The 10765-nt window shown below is 43.0% G+C and overlaps 1 protein-coding gene across 2 annotated transcripts; it reads right to left on the minus strand.

Moving 5' to 3' along the window:
• Positions 1–2341: 2341 nt before the first annotated feature.
• Positions 2342–7055, minus strand: LOC115180325 (inhibitor of nuclear factor kappa-B kinase-interacting protein). 2 transcript variants are annotated; one of them, XM_029742333.1, is made up of 4 exons: positions 6448–7055; positions 6154–6271; positions 3844–4065; positions 2342–3469 (listed from the first exon to the last, which is right to left on the minus strand). In XM_029742333.1, exons 1-4 carry the CDS (start codon positions 6666–6668, stop codon positions 2849–2851), a joined length of 1182 nt encoding a protein of 393 aa, XP_029598193.1. In that variant the 5' UTR covers positions 6669–7055; the 3' UTR covers positions 2342–2848. The 2 variants fall into 2 exon arrangements, with proteins under 2 accessions (XP_029598193.1, XP_029598195.1); XM_029742335.1 differs by lacking the exons at positions 2342–3469; positions 3844–4065 and adding an exon at positions 4279–5745 and having other exon boundaries at positions 6448–7047.
• Positions 7056–10765: the final 3710 nt, after the last annotated feature.

The following is a 10765-nucleotide window of genomic DNA, read 5'->3' on the forward strand; positions in this document are numbered from 1 at the left end:
TGATTCAGAGGACAACTGGGTGAAAGTGTTGTGGTCAGATGAGACCAAAATGGAGCTCTTTGGCATCAACTCAACTCGCCGTGTTTGGAGGAGGAGGAATGCTGCCTATGACCCCAAAAACACCATCCCCACCGTCAAACATGGAGGTGGAAACATTATGCTTTGGGGGTGTTTTTCTGCTAAGGGGACAGGACAACTTCACCGCATCAAAGGGACGATGGACGGGGCCATGTAACGTCAAATCTTGGGTGAGAACCTCCTTCCCTCAGCCAGGGCATTGAAAATGGGTCGTAGATGGGTATTCCAGCATGACAATGACCCAAAACACACGGCCAAGGCAACAAAGGAGTGGCTCAAGAAGAAGCACATTAAGGTCCTGAAGTGGCCTAGCCAGTCTCCAGACCTTAATCCCATAGAAAATCTGTGGAGGGAGCTGAAGGTTCGAGTTGCCAAACGTCAGCCTCGAAACCTTAATGACTTGGAGAAGATCTGCAAAGAGGAGTGGGACAAAATCCCTCCTGAGATGTGTGCAAACCTGGTGGCCAACTACAAGAAATGTCTGACCTCTGTGATTGCCAACAAGGGTTTTGCCACCAAGTACTAAGTCATGTTTTGCAGAGGGGTCAAATACTTATTTCCCTCATTAAAATGCAAATCATTTTCTAAAATTTTTGACATGCGTTTTCTGGATTTTTTTGTTGTTATTGTCTCTCACTGTTCAAATAAACCTACCATTAAAATTAGAAACTGATCATTTCTTTGTCAGTGGGCAAACGTACAAAATCAGCAGGGGATCAAATACTTTTTTCCCCTCACTGTATACATTTTTAAACCTGCATATTTAGTTAATATTGCCTGCTAACATGAATTTCTTATAACTAGGAAAATTGTGTCAATTCTCTTACGTTCCGTGCAAGCAGTCAGAGTATATGCAGCAGTTTGGGCCGCCTGGCTCATTCCGAACTGTGTGAAGTCCATTTATTCCTAACAAAGGCCGTAATTAATTATGACATAACATTGAAGGTTGAACAATGTAACAGCAATATTTAGACTTAGGGATGCCATCCGTTAGATAAAATACGGAACGGTTCCGTATTTCACTGAAAGAATAAACGTTTTGTTTTTGAAATTATAGTTTCCATTTTAATGACCAAAGGCTCGTATTTCTGTGTGTTATTATGTTATAATTAAGTCTATGATTTGATAGAGCAATCTGACTGAGCGATGGTAGGCACCAGCAGGCTCGTAAGCATTCATTCAAACAGCACTTTCGTGCGTTTGCCAGCAGCTCTTCGCAATGCTTCAAGCATTGTGCTGTTTATGACTTCAAGCCTATCAACTCCCGAGATTAGGCTGGTGTAACCGATGTGAAATGGCTAGCTAGTTAGCGGGGTGCGCGCTAATAGTGTTTCAAACATCACTCGCTCTGAGACTTGGAGTAGTTGTCCCCCTTGCTCTGCATGGGTAACGCTGCTTCGAGGGTGGCTGTTGTCGATGTGTTCCTGGTTCGAGCCCAGGTATGAGCGAGGAGAGGGACGGAAGCTATACTGTTACACTTGCACTACTGAAGTGCCTATAAGAACATCCAATAGTCAAAGGTATATGAAATACAAATCGTATAGAGAGAAATAGTCCTATAATAACTACAACCTAAAACTTCTTACCTGGGAATATTGAAGACTCATGTTAAAAAGGAACCACCAGCATTCATATGTTCTCATGTTCTGAGCAAGGAACTTAAATGTTAGCTTTTTTACATGGCACATATTGCACTTTTACTTTCTTCTCCAACACTTTGTTTTTGCATTATTTAAACCAAATTGAACATGTTTCATTATTTATTTGAGGCTAAATAGATTTTATTGATGTATTATATTAAGTTAAAATAAGTGTTCATTCAGTATTGTTGTAATTGTCATTATTACAAATAAATAAAAAGAATCGGCCGAGTAATCGGTATCAGCCTTTTTTGGGGTCCGCCAATAATCGGTATCGGCGCTGAAAAAAATCATAATCGGTCGACCTCTAGTTGTTACAACCCCACCACTGGCCAGACTGACAACTGATTAAGGGGAAACTGTTCAAGAGACTGCTCACATTCCAAAACTGTGGACCAGCAAGACCTCTCATTCACCATGATTGATGGAATTTTTCTCAAAAAATAACATGCCAGCCTCCTAGGATGTAGGTTGGCATTTATTGGGATGACTCATGTACTGGAGGCAGCTCTGCAGGGTAGTCACTAGCTGGCGCAGTCATAACATCTGATTTTAAACCTAACCTAAACCACACTGCTAACCTTATCCCTAACCTTAAATTAAGACCAACAAGCACATTTTTGTTTTCATAAATTTTGACTTTGCCACTGGCCCTTCTAGTGGAAATTGCTCAGCTCTGCCTCCAGGACAAGATTCATCGCAATAAATGCCAACCTACACATATGACAGGTTCATTCAAGGATACAATTTGTGGAGCAACATACGTTAGTCAGTATTCTAGACAAAAGGCCCAGTTAGTCTCAACCTAACCCCTAGGACTTACCTCTCAACCCCCTAAAGGTATGTATAGGTATACAGTCAATGGAAATTATACTGGAATGTACATTATAGGGGGAGTAACCTGTTCTTCTGTGGTTTCCATTATATTGCTTACATTAATCAAGATCTCTGGGGGAATCCAGAAGTACCTGTTGTAAGAGCTAGGTGGGGTCAACCATGGGTGTAGAGAGATCAGCAAACTCTGTTTGAGATTTACAAAAATGTGCAAGTTATTGTAAGGGAAGGATTGGTGACAAGCCGAAAGTTTGCCATTTACTCTGTAGATCTATAGCTTATAGAAAAGCACTCCTTCACAGCTCTCCTTCCAGTGTCTGAGGGAGGGCTTGACTCACGTTGACTTTCTGCAGAAGCATCTCTCCTCCCACTACCTGCATCTCAGGCTCAACTATTTGACTCAACTGCTGTGTCACAACTCCTAGGTCCTCCTCCACAGCGCTGAGGTTAGCGAAGGTCTGCCGTAGCTCTGCGATGTCCTCCTCCCTCCTGGTCAGATCCTCAGCCAGACGGCCGATCCTCAGGGTCAGCTCATCCACCTGCGGAGCCAGCGCCCCGAAGTCCCGCTTGATGGCCGCCACCTTGGGCTTGAGGTCGCCGGCAAAGGTCACCGTGCGGACCAATCGGGCACGGCCGCTTTCCAGCTCCCTCAGGCGCTCCGAGATCTGCTGGTCGTTGGCGAACAGCTCAGGTAGGCGGCGTTTGAGCTGCTCCAGGGCTTGGGCGTTGCGCTCCGTGGCGCCCTTGAGGCCCTGGATGCGGTCGATGCTGCCGGCCAGCAGGTCGCCGATACGTTTGACCATGCTGCGTTCGGCCTGGGCAGCCCTCTCCTCCAGCTCCGTTACCTTCTCCAGGAGAGACTCCACCTCCGACTGGAGCCCATCCATCCGACGCACGTCTGTCCGCACCGACGCCACCTAGGAGATGGAGGAAGAGGATGATGATTCATGGGCAAATCTTTACATGTACTGCCTTTCTATTCTAATGCCACGGTTCTGTTCAACAAGTTGCCTCTGGTTTTGAGAGACTTCAACCTTTACGTACTTGGAATATACATTTCTTGGTCTTATTACATGTAACTACATAGTACTGTACTACGTAACTACTTTAAAACATAAAAGTAGTTACAGTTTATTACAATACAGTAATTGTTTCAGGAATCTTATCTGCAGTTCCTGTGTAATTGCCTGAGTTATTACATCTTGGTTACCAAAGTAGTTAGAGCATCTAGATGGCTTAAATCATCTTTAAAAAATAAGAAAGCACAGTAAAGCAGAGGCCGCTGCCAAACCTTAGTGTTGACATCCTTAGTGATGGCAGAGGTGCGTCCCTCGATTTGTCCCACAGCCTCGGTCAGTGCTGCCACTCTGTCCTGGTGCAGGCCGCGTTTCTCCGTTAGGCCGGACGCCCAGTCCTTCAGCTGGCTTACATCCCGCTCCAGGGCCTCCAAGTGGGGCAGGAGACCACCAGGCTGCCTCTCTATATGCTCCAACAGGCTCTGGACACCCTCACACTGCGCCAGGAAACAGGTGGAAAGACAGAGCAGGGCGGCCATTTTAGAAAGGAGCTTTACATAGGAAAAGACTGTGACCAGCTAGATCATGCAGTCATAGACTGGTAGATAGGATGCATTGAACAACATGCAGGGAGACTGTCTGTAAGTTACACAGAAAGCTGATGTTTGGTGCAAATAAATAGAGCACATAAATGGGTAACAACACTAAGATATTTGAGACTGCTTTTAATTTACTAGAGATGCAAGATAGGAGAGAGAAGACATTTTTTTACAATAGATTTAACCAAATTTGAACATTTAAAAGATTCAGATAAACACTGATAATAAGGCACATTTATTTGAAATGCAATACTGCCATAACTGTCAAACTGTTCAAATATAAAATGTGTATAAAAAAAAATGTATACAAACTCAACATTTGAGTACCTGATGATATTGGAGTACTGGTCATAATTGTTCTCCTTTCCGACACTGACAAGGCAACAATAATATCCTTTACAGATTACAGGAGCAGTGTTTGGGTGCAGACGCTACATTCAGTTGCTGACTTTCAGCAGCCAGTGCAGACAACATTGATTGGTGCCGATATGAGATAGTAGTATGTTTGTGAGACAAGAACTTAAAACCTATTGATGAAACGTATCGCTAAACTTTAGTAATAGCAAGATAAAATGCACAAATCACAGAACGTAGCAATGGATTAACTATGTGAGGATTTAACAGCAGTTTTAAAACAAATGGAATGACAGGACCACTCCTTCCCATGGTTTAAAATTGACATCACACACTAAGGTCATCATTATGCACCGGCTGGGGTGGCTCATCCTGCTCTGGGTCCTTGACCTTTCACCCCTCCCTCTCCCCTTCCCTATCCGGCGTCCCAGAATTATCCTGGTTGTCCTGTTGCTCCTCCCCCCTATTGAGCTGTCCCAGCGTCTCCTTGACAACGGCCAACTCATTCCTCATCTTGAGGATGCTGTTGTGGGCCTGGAGGGCGTCCAGAGCCTGCTTGATGTCCAGGATCTCCGTCAGGGCTTTAAGCATGCTGTCCTCCGTCCCAAACACCTGCAGGGTGAGCTCCTCCAGCCTTCGCTCCGCCGTCCCCAGGTCCCCCCCCAGCCTCAGAATGGATCGCACTGCCTCCTCCACAGCCGGGAGGTGAGCCTCGCACTGCTGGGCCCGGGGGATGTGCTCCTCTAGCTGGGCGACTAACTCGGTATCTACTCGGAGCAAGCTCCGGACTTGGTCCTCCAGTTTGTGGAGCTGCTTGGTGTTCCAGTCCAGCTGGTCCTGGGCCCGCTTGGCATCCTCGTCCTCGGTGCGGCCCAGGGCGCGTGTGTTCCGCCGGGTGCTGTCCTCCAGCTCCTCCAGCCTCTCGTCCAGCGCCCGGGCCCTCTGCTCGGCCTTGTTCACCCGGTCCGTGGCGCCGGTGTGCGCCTCACGTGACTCCGTCTTCAGAGAGGCCAGGTCGGAGGTCACCGAGGCCAGGCCCGTCTGCCACGTCTCAGTCACGTTCAGGAAGCGGGCGTTGACTGTCTGGAGATCGCGAGAGGCGGAGTTCTCGTCGTCCTGCATCGCCATGACGACGGCATGGAGCGAGGAGAGGTCACGTTCGAGGCGCGTCGCCAGGGAGAAGGTGGAGAGAGCCCCCTGCAGGTCGTCCTCGGAGGCGGCGAGCTGCAGCCGCAACACAAAACAGGGAGGGCTGTTTCTGGGAGGGCTCTGGGATCCTCAGTATTCTCAGTACAAATCCATGCAATTACATGCGCACATTCAGTCAAAAGATGCGTATAGCAATTCTAAGGAAGACAATGTGATTTGATCACAGAATTCCATTCCACTGGATAGGCTATACAATCCAAGATGCAAGAATAACTGCAGCAATAAAGTACATGAATAATGCAGACATGTCTGCAGGGGCTAAATAATAAGGGGGAGGGGCCTACATTATGTGACAAGCAAGACAATGACAGTACCAATACACACAATAACATAAACACACATAACGTCTCTGCATAATGTTTTTGTGTCTTGTTCTTCACGGGAGAGAGATGGATAGACAGTTCCAATAGAAACAAAACATACCTTCTTGGACACTTTGATGACTTCCTCCTCCATTTCAAGGAGACTTGCAGTCTTCCCAGACAGTAGTTTGTACTTTTCTTCCACGTCGAAGAATCTTGCATTCTGCTGTAATACCACCCTGTAATGTATGGGGGAAATAACGTCATGAATAGGCCAACTCAAACATAAAATTATTAATTTCCTATTGTTTGGCCGAGATGAAAGTAAATAGGAATTATCCATAAGCACACGGGCCTTTATAAGTAAATATTTGTCTTATGCCCTTTGCAAATGAATAGGCTTACTTTTACTTACCATGTAAGCACTATGCAAACTATCAGTGACAGTAGACAAGTTATCGTTTTCACATCCAGGGAGGACGGCGAGGTGCTTTTACGTTCAGGCAAGCTATTTCCTTCGGTAGCTTTTGCTTTTTTTGCTTCATCTTCGGAAGTGTACTTTGACGTTTCAACCGGCTCGTCATTTTGTTTCTGAGCCGCGGTCTTCTTCCTTTGCTTTACTTCATTGCTTGGCATTTTTGTAGCCTGCAACAACGTTTCGGCTTGCAGTTTCCTCTTGCCTACTAGGCCTACTTGAAAAGGAATTGATTCAAAGTAGCGGCTGCGACTGCAAGCGACAATGGCCCACAGCTCTAGAAGTTTCGCAGCAGACTAGCGCAAGAAACTCCATCCAAATTCAAGTTAAATGCATTAGTTCAAATGTGAATATAATTTAGAATATTTAGGTATTTCAGATAATCAAATACACCTTAAATAAAAGTAATTATACTTGCCAATGCATAGAAACAAGTCTACAGTTCCCGTAAATGAATAGACCACTTGAACGCTCCTTGGAATTTGGGGAAAAGAACAAAATGCGTCAGCCAGCCACGTAGACGGCTGACGCCTGAAAACATGACAACGTGCCGCCCGTTATATGACGAGTAGGCCGAGGCCCTCTGATTTCAACGTTCCCCAATAGACCGTTTGAGGAAACATGAAAAACGGTGCGGTATTTCAAGGTTGTAAAGGCTAATTAGTATTAATAAGAATAAATGAGGATGACACAGAAAAATCTCAAATAGAGTAGAACACAGTTATGAGCGCACTTCACTCATGCAAAGGAGAAAAAAAATCTGTGGTGGAAAAAGTACTAAATTTTCATACTTGAGTAAAAGTAAAGATACCTTAATAGAAAATGACAAGTAAAAGTGAAAGTCACCCATTAAAATACTACTTGAGTAAAAGTCTAAAGGTATTTGGTTTTAAATATACGTAAGTATTAAAAGTAAATGTAATTGCTAAAATATGTTAAAAGTAAAAGTATGAATAATTTCTTATTCCTTATCTCAAGCCAACCAGACGGCACAATTCTCTGGTTTTTATTTATTTATGGATAGCCAGGGGCACACTCCAACACTCAGACATCATTTAAAAATAAAGCATTTGTGTTTAGTGAGTCCGTCAGATCAGAGGCAATAGGGATGACCAGGGATGTTCTCTTGATAAGTATGTGAATTGGACCCTTTTCCTGTGCTGCTAAGCATTGAAAATGTAACGAGCACTTTTGGGTGTCAGGGAAAATGTAGGGAGTTAAAAGTACACCGTTTTCTTTAGGAATGTAGTGAAGTAAAAGTTGTCAGAAATTTAAATAGTAAAGTACAGATATTCAAAAAAACGACTTAAGTAGTACTTGAAAATATTTTTACTTAAGTACTTTACATCACTGCAAAAAATACACACAAAACGGGAGGTAGCCTAACATTTAGTTAATTTGGCATTGAGCAAATTACATTTCACCAATTTACATACAGTGTCTTCAGAAAGTATTCACACCCCTTGACTTTTTCCACATTTTGTTGTGTTACAGCCTGAATTTAAAATTGATTAAACTAATATTTTTGTCACTGGCCTACACACAATACCCCATCATGTCAAAGTTGAATTATGTTTTTCGAAATGTTTAAAATTAATAAAAAATGAAACGCTGAATAGTCGAGTCAATAAGTATTCAAAGCCTTTGTTTTGGCAGAGTAAACATTTGCTTAACAAGTCACAAAATAAGTTGCAGTGACTCCCTCTTTGTGCAATAATAGTGTTTAATATGATTTTTTAATGACTACCTCATCTCTGTACCCCACACATACAGTTATCTGTAAGGTCCCTCAGTCGAGCACAGATTCAACCAAAGACCAGGGATGTTTTCCAATGCCTCGCAAAGAAGGGCACCCATTGGTGGATGGGTAAACATTTTTAAAAAGCAGACATTGAATATCCCTTTGAGCATGGTGAAGTTATTAATTACACTTTGGATGGTGTATCAATACACCCTGTCACTACAAAGATCCAGGCGTCCTTCCTAACTCAGTTGACGGAGAGGAAGGAAACTGCTAAGTGATTTCACCATTAGGCCAATGGTGACTTTAAAACAGTTACAGAGATTAATGGCTGTGATAGGAGAAAACTGAGGATGGATCAACAACATTGTAGTTATTCCACAATACTAACCTAATTGACATAGTGAAAAGGAAGCCTGTACAGAATAAAAATATTCCAAAACATGCATCCTGTTTGCAACAAAAGTACTGAAGTAATACTGCTAAAAATGTGGCAAAGTAGCTTTTAGTCCTGAATACAAAGTGTTATGTTTGGGGCAAATCCAATACAACACATTCCTGAGTACCACTCTGTCAAGCATAGTGGTGGCTGCATCATGTTATGGTTATGCTTGTAATCGTTAAGGACTGCTGAGCTTTTGGGGATAAAAAATAAACGGAATGGAGCTAAGCACAGGAAACATCCTAGAGCAAAACCTGGTTGTCAGCTTTCCACCAGACACTGGGAGATGAGATGCTTACCAAGAAGACAGTGAATGTTCCTGAGTGGCCAAGTTACAGTTGTGACTTAAATCTACTTGAAAATCTATGGCAATACCTACAAATGGTTGCCTAGCAATGATCAACAACCAATTTGACAGAGCTTGAAGAATTTTGAAAAGAATAATGGGCAAATGTTGCACAAGATCTAGGTGTGGAAAGCTCTTAGAGACGTACCCAGAAAGACTCACAGCTGTTATTGCTGCTAAAGGTGATTCTAACATGTATTGACTCTCAATGCAAGAGGCGCCACTACAGTCCCTGGTTCAAATCCAGGCTGGATCACATCCGGCTGTGATTGGGAGTCCCATAGGGTGGTGCACAGTTGCCTGGGTTTGGCCAGAGTAGGCCATCATTGTAAATAAGAATTTGTTCTTCACTAACTTGCCAAGTTAACTAAAGGTAAAAAAAAATACAACTTTTTACAAATGTTGGATTTTTTCTTGCACTTTTACAGTACAGATTATTTTGTTTAGATCGTTGCCAAGTAAATCAATTTTTCCAAATGTGGAAAAAGTCAAGGGGTGCAAATACTTTCTGAAGGCACTGTAGTTTTAAAGTGCCCAATATCAAGATTTGATTATCAATAGCGTTTCTATATTTTCCTTACAATAATCCTGAATGGTGCAACAATGGCATAGTCTACCCTTATGCAAGGTAATGTGGGAATTTTACACATAGTTAAGGGCCATGCAGGGGCGTTCTTAATGATTTGGAGGCCCCAGGCAGAGACCAGTCTGACGTCCCCTCCCATGTCTATTTAACACAATCATGTTGAAAGAAGAGCTGTTTGGAGCTGGCTCAATATTGACCAATAATCTTTTTTTGTAATTGTATGGCCTTTTTAACATTCTAGTCATCATTTTCAGAAAACGTTGCAGTTTTAAAGATTATTTTACTGCAATTCTACACATTTTCCAATAGGACGGAGAGAACTATTTGCATTTTTAAAGCTAATTTCATGCAATTTTACAAATTTTGCTATGGGATGGAGAGAAAATGTTGCCGTTTTAAAGCTAATTTCCTGAAATTCTAAACATTTTGCCATGACTTATGCCATGCTCATACGACATCTGGTAAGAGTGACCAACAAAATCAATGGGGGCACCCTGATGGTCAGGGCCCCTGAGCACGTGATCCGTGTGCTCGGTTGGAAATTCGGCCATGATTAGGTTATTAGATTTAGATAGCTGGCTAGAATAACTTACCTAGAAATCCAATTTTTTTTGCTGACATTGAGTGACTCTCAGGCTGCGTTTATGCAGGCAGCCCAATTCTGATATTTTTTCCCCCACTAATTGGTCTTTTGACTAATCACATCAGATCTTTTTCAGCTGAAGTAGTGTAAAAAAAAGATCAGAATTGGGTTGCCTGTGTAAATCCAGACACAGTGACTGACAAAACTGATGATGCACTACCGCATTTTGAAATTGCACCTTGTGTATTCTACTATTCAAACTCATAACAATAAGCTGAGACCCGACCGAGTTACTAAACTCTATATTTTTTGGGGTGGGGGGGGGGGGGGCTCCCTAACGGGTGCAAGGCCCTAAGCGGGCGCTTATGATGCTTATTGGTAGGGTCGGCCCTACAGTAGAACAGATAAAAATGCAACCAAGTTATGTTCATAAGGCTAAGACAATGTCAAATTACTTGCATCAAAAGTGAGTGAAATGCCTCAGAAAGGTATTGGAAAGTTCGGTAAAACATCAGGGAAGATAATCAGGAAATAACTGTGTGTAGAATAAAATATCTGCA

The sequence above is a fragment of the Salmo trutta genome, chromosome 40 (genome assembly GCF_901001165.1).
Source record: "Salmo trutta chromosome 40, fSalTru1.1, whole genome shotgun sequence".
Classification (NCBI taxonomy): domain Eukaryota; kingdom Metazoa; phylum Chordata; class Actinopteri; order Salmoniformes; family Salmonidae; genus Salmo; species Salmo trutta.